General features: G+C 46.4%; 1 protein-coding gene across 1 annotated transcript; it reads left to right on the plus strand.

Annotated features, from left to right (window-relative positions):
* The first annotated feature begins 341 nt into the window (after positions 1-341).
* LOC118770090 (protein-glutamine gamma-glutamyltransferase K-like) lies at positions 342-18,623 on the plus strand. Its single transcript, XM_036517515.1, has 14 exons — positions 342-714; positions 8,178-8,445; positions 9,173-9,364; positions 11,279-11,530; positions 12,781-12,899; positions 13,252-13,359; positions 13,736-13,913; positions 14,246-14,384; positions 15,455-15,647; positions 16,142-16,295; positions 16,641-16,925; positions 17,234-17,394; positions 17,566-17,702; positions 18,130-18,623. The coding sequence occupies exons 2-14, from the start codon at positions 8,178-8,180 to the stop codon at positions 18,272-18,274; spliced, it is 2,331 nt and encodes a 776-aa protein (XP_036373408.1). The 5' UTR covers positions 342-714; the 3' UTR covers positions 18,275-18,623.
* The last annotated feature ends 219 nt before the right edge of the window (positions 18,624-18,842 follow it).

The following is an 18,842-nucleotide window of genomic DNA, read 5'->3' on the forward strand; positions in this document are numbered from 1 at the left end:
GCTCTGAGCTCTAGCCGCGCTTATGACTTGTGACTTGTACAGCGAGACCTTCTGGGCGTAATTCTGAGCGACTCTCTACATCCGGTGAGCCGCGTCAGTGATATGCAGTCTTTTATGGTCGTTCTGTATGGCCAGTCAAACTATAGGTGGTTGCACGGAACGCCAAACTACCGGTCTCCCTCGATCTCTGCACAGGAACCTTCTGTTCGTACCAATGTCAGAAATATATGCCTGTAATACATTCCGTGCGTAAATCAGATCCGCGCCACGCCCATCCTGACGTTACCGGCTCCCTCTCACTTTTCTTCTGCAAATGACTTCACTTTGGTATCGCTGTCTGAGTAAAGTTTGGAAGGCTGGGAGGTCTATAGGGGGTGTGTGGACAGGGTGGAGGGAACGGAGGTGGAGGGAGGGTGCGTCTATTAATGTCCTCTTGAGACATATTCCTGTTTAAAAGGTCCCCTGGTGAGACTTGGGACAGACGTAAAATACAGTAACTCTCTGGGGGAGCAATAAGTGGACGCGGAGAGGGAACGCGCAGAGAGAGAAGATAAGCGCTCTTTGTCAAATCGAAATATTTGATTTCTTTTTTTTTTTTTACAAAAACATTTCACTTGATCAAGGCGCATTTAAAAGACCTTCGCGGTGATTTCTCACAGCGCAGTTTACCTTTGAAAACTATCTGGAAACTTCACACGCCGCGAAACTAACAAAGTAAGACATTGTTTATTATTTATTTGCTGTTTTCTCATGATTAGTGCTATCTGTCTCACGAGGGATCTAAATCTGACTTTATAACAAGCTTATATCTATAAATGTGGCGCTTACGTAGCAAAACACGTGTAGTGAACAATCTTACAGCACTGTGTATTTGATGTCATAATGTTCTGTTTTAGTGTTTTACGTTAATATCAAGGATCTGGATACAGGACAGGCTACAGTTGGGGCTACATGTGGGGCTCCGGCTCTGACCAAACAAGCAGGATCGAGGTCAAGTTCAAGAGTAAATTTCGTGTTGGGTGTCAATGGGTCAGCTAAATTAATCTGATGTTAAATGCATGAGTGTGTAGTATTATTATTTCACAACTGGCACTGACTGTGTTTGTTATTACTGATGGTGCTGAGTGTCTGTCAATGTGTGTGTATGTGCGTGCGTGAAGTGAGTCTGAGTTGAAGAAACATTTTTACCCAGAATAGTTCTGCATTGTTCAGATACCATTGTTGGAATTTGTGTGTGTGTGTGTGTGTGCCTGTGTGTGTGCGTGCGTGTGTGTGTGTATGTGTGTTTGTGTGTGCGTGTGTGTGTGTGTGCGCATGCGTGTGTCTGTCTGTACTTATGGGTGCACATGTGTATGCCTGTGTGTGTGTGTATTTGTGTTTGTGTCTGCCTGTGTGTGTGTGTGTGTGTGTGTCTGTCTGTGTGTGTGTATCTGTGTGAGCCTCAATTTATGGCACATTTTTACTCAGAATGGTTCTTCAGCATTGTTATATGATTTTTACCCCTCTCCTCATCTCTCGCTCACTCTTTTTACTCTTCACCTCGTTTTGGGTCACTGCTCTGTGGATATGTTCTATCACATGCATAGGTGTTGGCCCCACCTGCCTCTGTACTTAGGTGTGTTGAGATTAGATCACTTTATTTACACAAGCCCTCTGACAGCATCATCCCTATGTTTCACTGACTGTGAATGCCTTTGTCGATGTTATCAGGAATTAAGAAACATTTTTTTTTAAATCAAGCGTTGCCTTGAGACAGATAACAGCAGTGTGAAAAACATGTATTGTAGACCTCTCATGCAGGTCCCTGCTGTTTCTGTACCTGTCTTTCCCATCTCTTGTCTGTTTGTCTGTTCAGATATACCTGTCAAGAGTGCAATGCGTAAGTGATGTTATCATTATTACATTATTGTCATTTTGCAGACAGTCTTATTCCAAGGCGACTTACATAGTTTACAAATTTTACATGTTATCCGTTTATACAGGTGGATATTTATTGAGGAAATAGTGGGTTAAGTACCTTGCCCAAGGGTACAGCAGCAGTGCCACAGCAGGGAATCAAACCCTCAACCTTTTGGTTATGAGCCCTGCTCCTTACCATTATGCTACACTGCCATCCTCATGTCTATTTCTTCTCTCCATGCCAGCTGAGCATTGTGTACCTCCTGTAGTCTCACCTCTCAGTGTGGTATAAAAGAACTGTGTGTGCCCTGTAGTCTGGCCTCCCAGTACGGCGTAAGAGAGCCATTAACTTTAATAAAGTCCAGTAACCACTTAGTAAGTCACTTGGGCTGCTTTCTCCTTTCACCCTTAACCCACTTCTTTCAGTTTAATTTAAACATTTTTCACTGGCAGGGCGTTTTCCTGCCTTCCAGTGGTGTGAGTGGGTTTACTGCTGTCTGTAGTCTGAGACCACAGCCTGTGACCACAAGAGCTCACACTTTATCACCGTGGCACATACAGTTGCTTTGGCAGCAACACCGTTTGCCCTGCTGATTATGCACCTTGGAATCAGATTGGCTCTCTGCGGTGGGAGTTGAGATTTATCCCTGTAGAGTGACTCTGAGTCTGTCTTGGCGGGGCACATCGGGCCAGTCTTTCCTTTCTAACAATGTGAGTTCCACCAACACAAACCCGGCGAGGGAGAGAGGTAGGGAGCAAGCAGTGGGTTTTCACTCAATGCTCAAATTTGGAGAGAGCTGGGTGCGTGTTTTTATTATTTTTTCTCCACTATGTTGAGTTGGTTCAATCCTGTGCGCACATGTCACATCACATTATTTATTTGTCTAGCTGATGCCCATGTAAGGGCGGAATTAAAATTTTTACTTTTGCTCTCAAAGAGCTGGACACTTAGCAAAGTAGCTGAATTGCCTTGCTTAAGGTACAACAGTAGTGTCTCACCAGAGATCTGAATCGTTAACCGTCTGCTTGCGAGATCAGGTCCTTAACCACCACTGCACTGCACACGTGTGCAGCTGCAGACAGATGTGAGAGAGGTTCGGGCTACAGGGAGAGGGTGGAAGGGGGTGATTGGTTTTTCCTCGCTGTGTCTAATTGGTACTGTGACTGACTATTGCTTTTGGCATTGCTGTGTTTGATCATATCACTGTTTCTGGGAAATGTTTGTTTTCTCTACCGATACTGGATAATCTGAAGCATATTTTATGGCTGATTATCCCAACACACACAGGCATGCACACACCCACAAACACACACATACACACACATGCACATACTCACAAATACACTCACACAAACACACCCATATACACTCTCACAGATGCACACATGCATATACAAACACTCACACACAGAGGCAAACACACCCATATGCACTCTCACAGACACACACACACACACACACACACACACACACATGCAAACACACCTATACACGTTCTCACAGACACACGCACACACACACGCGCACACACACACACACACACACACTGGGGAGATGATTGGGTTTAAAGCTTTTGTTCTGAGTCCAAGACTTTCATCTGGATCTCCTCTTTCTGTCTGCCAGACAGAGGACAGAGCACACTCCCTACCTCCCTCCCTGGTTCAAAACCCAGCTGATCCAGTTTTGGGAGGCCTCCTACCCCTCACCCTCACCCTCACCCTCACCCTCCTGTGTGTCTCCCCCTCCCTTCGCCCCTCAGCCCTCTCCTGTCTCGAAGCTGTGTGCGATCGGTGACTTGCTGATTTCAGTGGATCGCAGTAGGTTTGCCCCGCCCATGGTATGGTAGCCTGCGGGGTTCATAAAGCCTCAGTGGACCAATGCTCAAGGGAAAGTCCAGTTCACTGTGCGCCCAGTGTGGGCATCAAGGTGATTGTCTCAGCGTAGAGTCCAGTCGGCCATGGTTTGGCCAGCATGTCTCTGACAGCGGACAGAGGCAGGGCAGTAGGAGGTGTCATTGATGGCTCCTGTACTGTGCTGGTTTTCTAGCTCACTCTCATTATATTATATTATTGTCATTTAGCAGATGCTCTTATCTAGAGCAACTTACATAAGTTTTATCCATTTATACAGCTGGATATTTAACTAGGCGATTGTGGCTTAAGTACCTTGCTGAGGGATACAAGAGCAATACCACTCCTGGGGAATCGAAGCAGCAACCTTTCGGTTACGAGCCCTGCTCCTTACCACTACACCACACTGCTACCACTACCCCATTACCATCACCTTTTATGATGCCATTCAGAGACTTTAACTCACTTAGTGACTCATTCGTGCAGCTATTCTGGAGTGTTTGGGCCAACACAGTATGGGAAAACGTGTATACTCTGACTGACTGAAGTAATCTAAAATAACCTGAAACTGTAGGTTCAGTTGGAATTTTTCATGTGAAACAACACTGTGTCAGTTGAGAGTGGAAAGCCCTTCGGTTAGCTGCTTCAAGCATCCATGGGCATGACCGTCAAAACGTAGGTTTGCGTGGTGACAGCGAGGCACAGATCAAGAACAGTAATGGTCGGATACAGCATTCCTTCTTATATTCGAACCCATAACCCCTCTTCCAACAGTCATGAGTTCATAGCTTTTACCTCTCCTCCTCCCCACACTGCTGCTCTGTAGCTGCAGGCAGTTCAGACAGGAGCAGAGAGAGTTCACAGACCATCTGTGACCGGTCATGAGTCTTGATGTTTGGCTAGTGCTCCTGACGCTATTCGCCCAAAGCTAGACGTGTAGCTAATTTTCACTCTTTATCCCCTTTAACAAGTCATGTGTCAGCTAAGCTGCATACACATCTGGTGACCGTCATGTGCTTGACTGAGATAAATATGCAGGGAAGCTCCCACAATTACAGGGAGCAGCATTGCTTGTTGCCCACTATTGCTTGATGAGATAGGAAATGCCTACTTCCTTTTGATTGGGCGGATGGATGGCTTACTGCTTTCAATTGGTCAGCTTTCTTGCTTACATTATCTCAGGCTGGCGCACAGTTGTCACTGGCTGTATTGACAGGCCTGATACATGGCTGGTATGTAAGTGAGGCTTTCAGCACTGCTATAGTAAGGGCTGCTTTCAGATCTGTGAGGGCAAATTACACAGCCTGCCAGGACTGACCTCAGATTAGTGTGTCATTGTGAGTAACACCGCTGTACTGGGCTTCTATGGGTCAGCGTGACAAAAGAGATAATCGGAAAACCATGTTGCACCTGTGTTCATGGAAAGAGGGTTTAAAGCGCACTCTTTTGGCCCCTCCTGGTTCCAACAAGCCCTGCCTCCAACAGGGCTGGACCAAAGCCGTGGGATCCACTGCGGCCAGCTTCTGGAAGTAGGGTAAACCCAGAGAGAGCTGCGAGGTGACACGTTTCGTAACCTTTACACATGAAAAGGCCTGGACCTATTTTTTAAGCATGACATAAATATTCAGTGTAACAACGCCCAGGCTCCCAGAGTTGCAACAAGTGTAGGAGGCAGTCACAGTCTAAGAGGGGAAGAGTCACAGATCACTGTCTCTGAGTGAAGTCATCCTGGCGTTTCTGTAACACCGTAGCAACGCTGCGACAACGCTGAGCTGTTCTGCTTGCAGTTTGAGAGTGTGGGCGGCTTCGGGCGTGGGCACAGGTTCGTTTCGGGGGATTAATTGCAGAATGCTTTAATAGGCTGAAGCCAAAGGGAAAGAGAAAGGCTTTCTCATTAACAGGGAGGGACACAGAGCAGAAGCTGTTGGAGGTAAGAATACTGTCTGAATACAAACACACTGCGATCTGGCCCTGCACCAGGACTGAACTCTCCTCCAAAGCACCTTTTGGGTGAGCCATGGCCCCTCTGACCTCTGACCTACAGCTGACCCTGCTTGTTAGGGCAGGGATGTGAATACGGCCAGACGATCCTCTGGACGGGAAGTCGATGAGCTGGCAGAGTGAGAGAGAGAGAGGGTCTGTGTGTCCAGAAAAAGACTTCCAGTTGACTTTAGTCGAGAACCCACTGGCGTGAAAGAGAAAAACAAACATCTCACTGCGTCATTACAGGAGCTGAACTGGCCCTGCCCAAAGAGTATTATGGGTATATAGCAGGTTTCTGTGGATCTAGCATAGCTGCTCTACATGCATAGGTAGAACTGAAGGGGTGTTTTAACATATGTAAGGCCTAATATGTCAGATGCTTTCAATGAGCTCCATCTCTATGCAAAAGGTTGTTACAGTGTTACAGGGACATGCTGTCTGTATTACAGGGGAATGCTCTCTGTGTTACAGGGACATGCTCTCAGATGCAGTGTTACAGGGAAATGCTCTGTGTTACAGGGACATGCTGTCTGTGTGACAGGGACATGCTGTCTGTGTGACAGGGACATGCTCTGCTGGCTAGCTATTTGCTCGGCATTCCTCACAGTCCTGCCCCCTTGTGACCTCTCTGTATTTCAAGCATGGGGAACTGAGCATCTGGAGAAGAGTGAGAGGATCAGGGTTGGAGTATAGTGTGTGTGTGTGAGTGTGCGTGTGTGTGTGTGTGTGTGTGTGTGTGTGTGTGTGTGTGGTTTGGGGCAGGGCAAAAGTGTCAGTACTAAATTAGAGAATCATTCTTCAGTGTAATCCTTTCGCTGCTCCCTTCCCTTTTCTTCAGTCACTCTTTTCCTATTTTTATTTATCTCCTTATTTCTTTCACTCGTCTGTTTGCTCACTGTCTCTCCCTCCTTGCAGCACTGTGGGAACCCTTGCATTGAGCTACTCTCTTTCTTTTCCCTCAGTTCACCAGCTTGTTCAAAGACACTCACTTTCTCCTTTGCTTTGTCTTTCCATACCCACTGTCTGGTCTTTTCAATCTGCGATTTCGTGTGATGAATTAATGACCCCCCCCTCACTCTCTCTCTCTCTCCCTTTCTATCTCCCCCCTCTCCCCTCCCTCTCTCTCCCTCTCTCTTTCTCTCTCTCTCTTTCTCTCTCTGTCTCTTTCTCTCTCTCTCTCTCTCTTTCTTTCTATTTCTCTCTCTCTCTCTCTCTCTCCCTGCAGCATTACAAAATGAAGTTACATATTTTTCTTCTTTTGTCTTGTTATATTTCATATTTACATACCTCCCTCTCCTCTCCTTTCTCTCTTTCTTTTTCTTTATCTTCCACACTCTCTGCATCTCTCTCATCTTCCATCAACCGGCCCTCTCTTTCAGGCCATTGTCAGTGCCCAGTGTGAAAGAATTTAACTGCCGTTCTCTCCCTCCCCATGCATTGTGGAAGCTCTGTTGAGTGGATGCCCTCAGTGTGTAGCAACGGTGAGAGAAAGTCAGGAATGTGGGAAAGTGAATCAGAATTACACAAGAAAACAAGCAAAGGGGCCACAGCACAGGGAGGTAATGCTGAGAGAGAGAGAGAGAGAGAGAGAGAGGGACAAACAAAAAAGGTAACTCAAGCACTCCGAGTACAAAATGGAGAGAGGATGAGTTACATTACATTGTTGTCATTTTAACAGACGCTCTTATCCAGAACAATTTACATAGGTTACAGTTTTACATATTATTTATTTATACAGCTGAATATTTACTGAGGCAATTGTAGGGAGTAAGTATTTTGTCCATGGGTACTACAGCAGCACCCTAGTGGGGAATCAAACCAACAACCCTTCGGTTACAAGCCTTACTCATTACCAGTATGCCACACTGCTGCCTGTTAGAAAAGGACTGTTTATTTAGCATGGAAACTGCTGCGGGCAGCAGTGACATGTGCCCAAACCGCAAGGATGAACACGTCTTGAATAAACCGAGGGGTGTGTCTTTTTGTTTGTTCGCTATTTGGTTTACAGTAGACGTGAATGCACTGCCTGATTACTATCCCAAAACAACCAACCTCAATACTCAAATATTTACTCTGTAACTCTGGTGTAAAAATGCCAAATTGGTGTGAGAAGGTTTACTTTGTAACCTTTATGGAGATGAACTTTGGCCTGACTTATAGAGTATATGTTGCCAAAAAACACAGAACAAGAAATCCACCTTTACAGAAAATAAAACCAACAGAAACAGAAGCAATATTGAAACAATTATGATAATGAGCAATAATAGCTACATTACATTATTGTCATTTAACAGAAGCTGTTATCCAGTGCAACTTACATGGGTTAGCATTCAGTTACAAACCCTGCTCCTTACCACTATGCCACACCACAGTAACATGGGTAAAACTAGTACTACTACTAATAATAACAACAAAAATCTTTCCCGTTTTGTCTTTCTCTCAAGATGCCAGTCGAGACGATGTCAATCAGAGATCGGTCAGCAGTGGGGCGGTTCCCATCTGTCACTCTGGGCTGGGGGGAGGAGCCTGAGCCTGAGAAGGCGGAGTCTGGCAAAGAGGAGGCGGAGGAAGGGGCGTGCCGCCGCTGGCTGCGTAAGATCTGTCCCTGCTGCTGCCGCAAGCCGAGTGACTCGTACGACGTGACAGACACTGTCATCACAGAGGACGGGGAGAAGCCCTACCAGCCCCACACGGGGGGCAGCGAGCTGGAGGGTGAGCATTTTGATATTTAGCTCCCCCCCCTTCCCCCATACAACCTGGCTGTCTCTGTAGCACTGTCTGTTCTGAACCCAGCAGTCCAGGTCTGTTATTACTGATCACTGGTGAACTACATCACCCAGCATGCCTTTCAGCACAGCAGATGCTGGGACATTTGTAATGTACACCGACAATAAAGTTTGCAAACATGCACAGGTAAGTCTAAATCACCTGGAAAGAGCTGAGCATTATTTAACATCCTGATGCATGGTTATTTGTGTCCATTAATAATTCGGTACTGATTGCAATGATGCTGGTTCAAAGCACAGCAGGTTACAAGTTGGATGTCACTGGAATGGTACTAAACCTATTCAAGCTTGTGATTCAGACATGACTGACAAGGCCTGTTACCCTGAAAATTCTGTGCTGAAAATGACCAATTATTCAATTCAATTCAATTCAATTCAATTCAATTCAAAAGTCAATTCAAGTCAATTCGTTTCATTTCAAGTCAATCAAATTCAATTCAAGTCAATTCAAGTCAGTTTAATTAAATTTGCATTGTGCCTTATTTGCATAGCTTTACATTTTAACATAATGCCAAAGCAGTTTGCCAATAGGAATGATATGTGTTCACCCTCTTCTTCTACTTCTTTCCCTGTCTCCTCTCTCTCTCTCTCTCTCTCTCTCTCTCTCTCTCTCTCTCTCTCTCTCTCTCTCTCTCTCTCTTTCTGTCCATCAGATTTACTTTTGACAGTCCGCTCGATGGACCTGCTGAAGTCAAAGACAGGCCAGAACCGGAAAGAGCACCACACCGACCTTTACCACGGCAACGACCTCATCCTGCGGCGCGGCCAGACCTTCCAGATGTGGCTGGACCTCTCGCGACCTTTCAACCCCAGCACGGACAAACTTCACCTGGAGCTGAAGACAGGTGAGAGAGCCGGCACAGCCCCTGGGATTCACACCCCTGTCAGTGTGCCACCCAGACACAGCTCTGCGTTCAGACACACATGAAAATATGGGAAACAGAGAGCTCTTTCAGGCCTGGTGATGGTCGCAGCATGTGTGTGTGTCTATGAGTGTGTATGTGTGTGTGTGTGTGCTTCTTTGTGTGTATATATTTCATTAAACCACTTCCCTTGTTCCCTTGTTCCCTTGTTTCTGTGTTGTGTTTTTGGTGGCCGTTGCCATGGTAACTGCGTGGAGGAGCGGTCATGAGGGTGGTGGCTGTGGTCCAGCCCAGTCGTCTGGCCCAGGCTTGTTCCCCCTTGCGTTGTCTGATAAGAGGCTCCCCGCACAGAGCAATTACAACACATTTCTCTTTCCACTGAGAACACACTCCCTCGCCCACACACTGCTACCGCAACCTTACAACAGCTTCCGCGCATAAAGCACTGTCTTTTTTTCTTCTTCTTTTACTTCTCTGACCTCATCGTTTCATTTCTCCTCTTCCTCTCTTTCTTCCTGTTTCTTTTTTTACTTTTAGTGATTCATTTAGAACGTGGCTTGGTTGCACAGAAAACTACTGAAGTTACACTTACAGATGTGTCTGTTTCTCTCCCCCTATCCAGTCGTTCTCTATCCTTCCTCTTTCCATCCCTCTCCTTCCCTCCATATTCTTTGTTATTTATTAATTTCTCCTGCTTTTCCCCCCTCTCGCTATTTCCTTCTTTCCATCTGTCTGTTCAGCTTACAGACTACTACAGCCTTGAGTTCGCAGAGGTTTATCCAGCCTGTTGAAAGCAGAGAGCTCTGTCCTTTTTTATTAAAAAATGTATGATTTAAAAAACATATGCTGTCAAAGCAGTGAACAAAAGACAAAAAAACAGAATGAGAAATCAGTCAAAAGAAAAAAAAAAACAGGAACAATATAGAAACAGTTATGATAACCCATTTAGCAACAACTCTCACTTTCCAAAAATCAAAACCGCAAGACATGTTACAGTATGAGGCGAGAAATAGATCTGCCGCTGTTTTTAATAGACGTGGGACTTCGATGGCTTGGCCCGTGGCCTGACGCTGTGTGAAGCTGAACTGTGGAACCTGCGCGCGGACGGGTTACAGATGCGATGGTGAAATCCGCTGCATCGCTGCCCGGGTATTAATAGTGTGTTTAATCTGAGTGCCGTCCATATGATTGAATTACAGTGGCACCGGCAGAGCCTGGCAGATGCCAGGCTGTGTTATTTATAGAGCAGCAGGAGAGCAGAGTATGGCTGCTCTGGGTATTTATGGAGCATAGCAAAGCATAGCATAGCGTAGGACAGCTATGTGGGGAGTGCATTCCTGCAGAAGTGTTCGTGTGTGAGTGTGTATTTTGCAACGGCAGTCCATCTGATGTCTTTAGCACTCCCTGGTAAGGTAAGAATGCAGGGAGGGGTTTCCTGCAGGAGTGTGCGGAGTGACGCACACCCATACGAATGTGTGTGGAATACACAGCAGAGGAACAGCGTGACTGAGCTCCAGGGCTCCACCAGTTTAAAAAGGCGTGTTACGGCAGTTCCCTCTGTGAATATGTGGGTGTATCTGGGTGTGTGTGTGTGTTTGTCTGGGAATGTGAGTGTCATGTATTATACTTTCTATGAAGTCGGTTATAATGACATAATAATGCTCTGTCAGTCTCAGTCCCTATCGAAATGTTAACACGATGTATCTGTGTCTCTGATAGAATCATGTCCAAGACAATATCACAGTGACTTACATGTCAGTGGTTGTCCTTGACTCATTTGCTGTCATGATGGTAACACAGTCTGTATCCTTTATGTAACCATGTTAATGAAAATGTTATGATGGCTTTTGTATGTGTGCGCTCACGTGTGTGTGTGTGTGTGTGTGTGTGTTACAGGTCCTCTTCCTGTGGTGTCAAAGGGCACACATATCATTATCCCCCTTGTGGAAGAGCTGGAAGACAACCGCTGGGAGGCCAAGATTGTGCAGCAGGACAGCAGCCGGGTCAAGCTGTCCGTCAACTCGCCGCCCACGGCTGTGATTGGCCGATACCAGCTAATGGTGGTCACACACAGCCCTGGGGGTGAGGCCACATCGACACATGACCCCAGCAACGATATCTACATGTTGTTCAACCCCTGGTGTGAGGGTAAGATAGAGATCTCCGGAGTTTACAACACTACTACAGAGCTGTTACAAAAATGTTACAATGCATTTATAAAACTGATACAACACTCTGAAAAAGTTTAGCAATATATAGAAGAATTCTTGACATAAAACAACACCATCTGAGTGCTCCCAACACAACACTGTTGTTGCAACAATGTCACAACATAACGAAGAAAGTATATCATTGTACAGCACTGTTATAATGCTGTTATAAGATTGTAATAACAGAAACAGACAATATATTTTGGCATGTAAAAATGCTCAATGTGACAGAACATTGTAATAATGTTGTCACAATGTTGGAATAATGTGGGGCACGTGCACAGTCCCTCAGGACTGGCCTGTATGTGGGGGCTTAATGCCTGGTCAGGCACGGGAATTGATTTCAGTTCTCAGCCAATCAAAACAAATCTTCTGAGTGGCTCAGTGTGACCTTATCTGATCTCATCAAAGATTCCAGGACACCCCCCCACCCCACGTCCTGTTTGAGTCTTACTGTACCACCCCTCCCTGACCCCACAGTGACACAATGACCCAAAGAAAATAAACAGAGCCAAAGGAAAATCCTCTCTTCTCTGGCATCAGACATTTGACACTCCAGTCCACTCCACCCAGGTCTTGCTCTGATGATGTCACACAGTGGAACTGTTTTCCTGGAGACTCTCCAGAGGTCTCAGGAATTCTGTACAAAAACTCATTTCTGTGCAGCTTCACTGTCTCTCCTTCTCTCTCTCTCTCTCTCTCTCTCTCTCTCACACACACACACACACACACACACACACACACACCCTCTCTGTCTCTGTGAGAGTTGAGTTAAATTCAGAGCAAAAAGCAGAGGAGCAAACAGGTGAGGCTGGCTTAGTCACTAACTGCCACCAAACCTCAATGTGCCAAGGCACTGCTGCACAGACGAAAAACGCAATGAAACAAAACATACTGCCAAAATAAATGGAACAATGAATTACAATATTACAGCTACAATACTATAGTAATGTTAACTGTTAACATATTACTGACAATGCAATTAGCGATAACTGTAGAAATTATGTACAGATGTATAAATAGAGGAATGATGGAGGACTGAGTGTGTGAGGGTGTGTTTGTCTCTTTGCAGAAGAATAAGGCAATGCTTTTCTAATATCTACATCAATCCCTCCCTATCCCTCTATTTTCTCTCTCCCTCTCGCTGTCTCTCTCCCTCTCTCTCCCTCCGTTTCCCCGCTCTCTCAGATGACACAGTGTACATGGATGATGAGGAGGAGAGGAAGGAGTACGTTCTGAACGACACAGGAAGGATCTACTACGGGACAGAGCAGCAGATCGGAGAGCGCACCTGGAACTTCGGACAGGTGAGGGCGACAGGGGCAGGAAGAGTGCTCTCTCACTCTCCTTTTTTCCATGTTTTTATGTGATTCATTTAAAAAAGAGGAATGCCAGGTTTTTTTTATTACCCTTCACCCCTCTGTCTCCCTCTCTTTCCTTCTCTCTCTCTCTCTGTATCCCTCCGTTCAGTTAATTTCTGTTCAATTCAACTCAATTCAAATGTACTTTATTGGCAAGTAATACAATTTATAAGTATGGTTTGATTATGGTTAATGCATGTCACATGATACAAAATGATGAAAAAGGAAATATAAGAAAATACAACAAACATCTCTAAATATTTCTCTCTCTCTATCTCTCCCTCACTTTCTCTCTCAGTTTGATGAAGGGATCCTCGCTGCCTGTCTGTATATCCTGGATAAAAGTGAGGTTCCCCCCTCTGGTCGGGGGGACCCTGTTAATGTGGTCAGAGTCATATCTGCCATGGTGAGTGTCAGACAGTTACACACCTAATGACCTCATTCCTATTCACCATTAATACCTCTGTTCATCTTTCATTGTGCACATTATCCATATTCACTATAAGCAGAATAATTCATATGAGCTGTCGAGTGTGTCATTGAATGTTTCATCACAATTATCACATGTTTTGTATGTTCATTTATTCCTCACAAATCATGTAATCATATATTCACAAGCTTTCATTTAGTTGCTCCTGTTCACCATTGATGTCATGACGTGTTAAAGTTATTTTCACTGTCGGGGTGTCGTGAGGATGTGCAGTGGGGGCTGTGAGGTTGGGGGGGTGGGGGGGAGTCAAGGACAGCCACTCACCTCTCTAACCCCCCTGGTTCTGTCCCAGATTAACTCTCCGGATGACCGCGGGGTGCTGGAGGGAAACTGGTCAGGGAACTACCTGGGCGGGACGTCGCCCACGGCGTGGAGCGGCAGCGTGGACATCCTGAAGAAGTACCACGCCGAGGGGGGCATGCCTGTCAAATACGGACAGTGCTGGGTTTTCTCTGGGGTCACCACCTCAGGTGAGCGTGTGTGTGTGTGTGTGTATGTGTGCTGGCATGAATAAACAAAATTCAAAGCAGAGCTGCCATCTTGTAATACAGACAGAGAGTGTGTGTATGTGTGTAGGTGAGAGAGTGCATGTGTATGTGTGTAAGCATGTATGTGTATGTATGTATGAGAGAGACAGAGAGAGAGAGAGAGAGAGAGAGAGAGAGCATGTGTGTGTGTGTGTGTGTATGTGTGTGTGTGTGTGTATGTGTAAGTGAGAGAGTGTAAGTGTAAGTGTTTGCAAGTGAGAGATGGAATGTGCGTGTGTTCAGGTGATTAATCTCTCTCCCTCCTTCCCTCTTAGTGCTGAGGTGTCTGGGAGTCCCCACTCGCAGTGTGACCAATTTCAACTCTGCCCACGACACAGACGTCTCCTTGACAACAGACGTGTACTTTGATGAGAACCTGGAGTCGATCGACCACCTGAACGGCGACTCTGTGTGGTGAGCATGGCGTCGGTCTGCGTCAGCTCTTTATTAGTGTGACATCATTACCTCATCACCACAGATGACATCACTCTCCTTGCACAATGACATGGCACTATGCCGAAGCCGTTCAAGCTGTTACCTGGATTGGCTTGCATTCAATCAAATGATTTTGGCTGCAACTGGAGGAAGTATCCAGACAGCTGAGGGTGCTGAACACTCAGTCACACACTGACTCATGGATTACTTCACTGAATGAATGACCCTCAGTCAAGTTGTTTTACTACTATATAACTAAAAACAGGGCAACAAAGAAGTCGTAGCCTTGAACAGTGCCTGTTGAGTTCTTGTTTAGACTAGTCCTCCGTTCTCTTCAAATATTGAAGCACAGAAATGTCTTTGTTTTGAGAGCTTTGAGTTGCAGCATTTCAGTGTAGTCATGTGATTTCAGCTGCGAGTTGTGAGCATGTGCGCAATTCTCCTAACCTCTCAGCATGAGACAAAAAAAGGCATCTGTTTTCTGTTCTCTCCTTCCTGTCAGCAGTAAGTGACATGTGACTCTGGTTTTCAGGAGCATGTGACTTTCTGTAGTTTGCTAGTGAAATTGAATTGGGGCTTTCCTGAACCATGTGGTCACAGATTTGCTGTAATGACCAGACGTTCAGCTACAATGTTCCTTCCCAGGTCTAGAAGGTTTTGGTTGGTAAGAGGAGGTTCTGGTACTGTCTGTTTTCCTGTGCTGACTATGGATTCTCTACTTTGGACTACCGCCCTTTAAGAATGTTCATAATGACCTAGCAAATCAGACTGTAACTCCAGGAAGGACAGAGGCAGAACTTCCAATGCGGTGGTGGTAATGCGCTACAGTCGTGCGTAGGAAAAATCTGTGATCCAACAAATTGTAAGTCAGTCAGTGTTGCCCTTACAAACCTCCTCCTCTCTCCATGAACTATGTAAGCACTGCAGGACCAGGGTATTAGTCCGTTGAATCAATTTGAAATGGAAATCTCCGGTTTGCCATGTCCTGTGTCCTAAAATAAAATGCATTCATAAGAATATATTCACAAAAACTGTTAATTCCCACGCAGGAACTTCCATGTGTGGAATGACTCCTGGATGGCCCGTCCAGACCTGCCCCCGGGGATGGGGGGGTGGCAAGCGGTGGACTCCACCCCCCAGGAGACCAGCCAGGGCACCTTCCGCTGTGGCCCCGCCTCCCTCGCTGCCGTCCGCAGCGGATTGGTCTACCTCAAGCACGACACGCCCTTCGTCTTCGCCGAGGTGTGTCCTCCCTCCATCTCTGCTACTAACCCTGCATTTCTCTAAATCATGTACTAAACCTGTGGTGGTCTAATGTAATACTCCTGTCACTCTCTAATGTCCTATCCCTTCTTCTCTCTAATATACTTACCCTGATGCTCTGCTATTCACTCACTCTGTCTCTCCAAAGTACCGCTCCTCCCTTTTCATGATGTACTACTCCTGTCTCTCTGTAATGTACTGTGTCTCCCCCTAATTTACTATCCCTGCCTCTCTGTATGGGACAACCCCTGACTCTGACTAACTCGTGAACTAATTTCTCCTCAAATATGCCCTCTTACTAAAGTGCGTACTAACCTCACCTCTGTCTAAATCATGTAGTAACCTCTTCTCTGTCTAAATAATGTACTACTCTCACCTCTGTCTAAATCACGCAGTAACATCTCCTCTGTCTAAATCATGTACTAACCTCACTGTTTGCTAACCGTTGTGTGCTGCCCTGCCTTTGGCTGCAGGTGAACAGTGACAAGATCTACTGGCAGCGGAACCCGGACGGGACCTTCAATAAGTTCCACACCGAGAAGAAGGCGGTGGGACACTGCATCAGCACCAAGGCTGTGGGGTCAGAAAAGCGCGAGGACATCACCCACCTCTACAAGCACCCTGAGGGTGAGGGAGAGGGAGGGAGAGGGAGGGAGGGAGGGAAGGAAGGAGGGACAGAAGGGAACGGTGGTCATAGGGAGAGGGAAGGAGGAGCAGGACCATAAGTGAATGATGGGGGGATGGAATGAAGAAAGGGGTAGAGATGAGGCTTACTTCACCTTAGCACTGTTCTCTGAGAGTACCTGGGATCAGGTTTAGGTCTGTTCTCTGAGTTTAGCTTCATATTATGCGTACATTCACTCACCTCCTTGTTTCTGTTCACCCCCCCACCCACCCTTTCTCTTACACCCTCGCCTGCACTCCTCTCTCCACCTGTTGTATGTCTGCACCCCCCCCCCCCCCCCCCATCAGGAACGGAGGAAGAGCGCATTGCAGTAGAGACGGCATGTCGCTACGGCTCAAAGCCAGACGTCTACGCCACCCCCGAGGCTGAGGACGTGAAGATCGAGGTCACCATGGAGGGGGAGGGGCCCCGCATGGGAGGCGACGCCCAGCTGACCATCATGCTGCGTAACACCAGCTCACAGCCCCGCAGTACCACCCTCCACAGCCAGGTGGCTGTCATGTACTACACCGGCGTGCTCAAGGGCACTGTCAAAAAGGACAAGATCCCCATCGAGCTGATGCCTAACGAGGGTGAGCAACTGGGACTCAGATAGAGGCCATTTTGGCTCAGGCACACCGGCCTGTTTCTACAGGTCACCTTCTGGAGCACTCTATCAGTGAAAGAATAATTTAAAGGAGCCAGTGAAAAACTTGTTTTATTAAGTCATATAAACCATTCCAATAATTATTAGAGTCATAATAAGTCATAATTATTTTCATGTTTACTGAGACTAATAACAGTGGGCAGGGACGGCTCTGTGGTGGCCATCTTGGCTCTGCTTTCTGACATAATTTCCAGTCCATTATAACCAAACCCTGGCCTTGTTCCTGTCTCACAGAGAAGACCATGGAATGGTTTCTGCTGTACCAGCACTACCAGGGCCAGCTGGTGGACCAGGCAGCCCTGATGCTGACACTGTCGGGTCGGGTCAAAGAAACCCAGCAGGTTCTAGCCACCCAGTTCATCTTCCGTCTCCGGACCCCAGACCTCACCATAACGGTAAGCTACAGCAGAACCAAGCCTGGTCATAGCTGTCATCTAAGCTGAGAAGTGCAAGCAAAATCCAAGCAATCAAAACCACACAGTGTTTCATACTTGGGAAATAGTGTTTCACCCTCATCACAGTTAGACAATATTCAGAGATGTGGTATTTGCACTTACTCCTCCCAGCCTGTAGGGGAAGCTGTGGTGGGGAAAGAGATGGCAGCCAAAATCTCGTTCACCAACCCTCTGCCGCGTGTGCTGAAGAACGTGGTGTTCCGAGTGGAGGGGCTGGGGCTACAGAGCGTTCGGGAGATTGCCGTGGGGTGAGACAACGTGCCGTTCTGTCCATTTGTCTGCCTGTCTGTCTGTTCATCCTTCTCTCTTCTTATCCCTGTCCCTGTCTGTGAGTTTGTGTCTGTCTGTGTTTCATCGCTTATGTTACCTCTCTTTCTTTAGTGTTTAATATACTGCAGTTTAGTGTTCATTCAGTCTGTACAAATAGTATTAACCCTTCCTCTGTGATATCTTGGAGGATTCCAGTCTCTAACCCTGCCCTTCAGCCCTGAGTGACATGTTTTACAGTCGTATTCTAAACTCAATCCCTCCCTTTCTCCTTTAGTGACATGTTGTACTGCATTGTTTTAACCCCTCCTCTACTCTCACTCAGTGACATGTTGTACTATATTGTTTTAACCTGCTGTACTGAATGCTGCACTGTGGTGTTCTAACCCCGGCTCCCTTCTCCCGCAGGGATGTGGGTAGCCACTCCACCGTGACCCTGACAGAGAACTTTGTCCCCTCCCTGCCTGGATCCAGGAAGCTGGTGGCCTCGCTGGACTGCCGGCAGCTCACGCAGGTTCATGGTGTCGCCGACATCATCGTGCGAGAGAACTGAGTCTGTGTGTCGGGGGGCAGTTTTCGTCTGTCCATCTGTCTGACCGGCTGTGGGACTCTCACTCTCTCTCCCTCTCTCTCTTTCCATGTCATGAAGGAGTACACTAACTGTACTGGGATCAGGTAACTGGGCTCTCCATGACAGAGCGCATAGTGTTTAGCCCTTGTGACCAGTAACTGTAGATTGCACTGTACTGATCCCAGGCTTCTGAAGCCAGTGACACACACCAGCATCTACTGATTCAGTTTTCCTTCCTCCCAACTACCAGCACAGTCCTAGTGGCTGTGGTTTTGTAACATATGTGAATTAGATTATTAGAATGATTACTTTTATAATATTATTATTATATTATTGTTATTATTAATATTGTTGTCTTCGTGGTCATTGTTTGTTTTTTTGCCGTACCATATTTAAATTTGAATTTTGCATTTATTGTTTGTTTGCATTGTTGTTTGATAGCCAATAATGTCACCTCTTGATTGATTGTCAGTGTGTGTCAGGGATGGATAGCGGTGAAAGCCGCTTAAAAATCCCAGAGGAAGGACTTCTACAGTCTGGGAGGTTGCCT

This window comes from Megalops cyprinoides, chromosome 2 (assembly GCF_013368585.1).
Source record: "Megalops cyprinoides isolate fMegCyp1 chromosome 2, fMegCyp1.pri, whole genome shotgun sequence".
NCBI lineage: Eukaryota > Metazoa > Chordata > Actinopteri > Elopiformes > Megalopidae > Megalops > Megalops cyprinoides.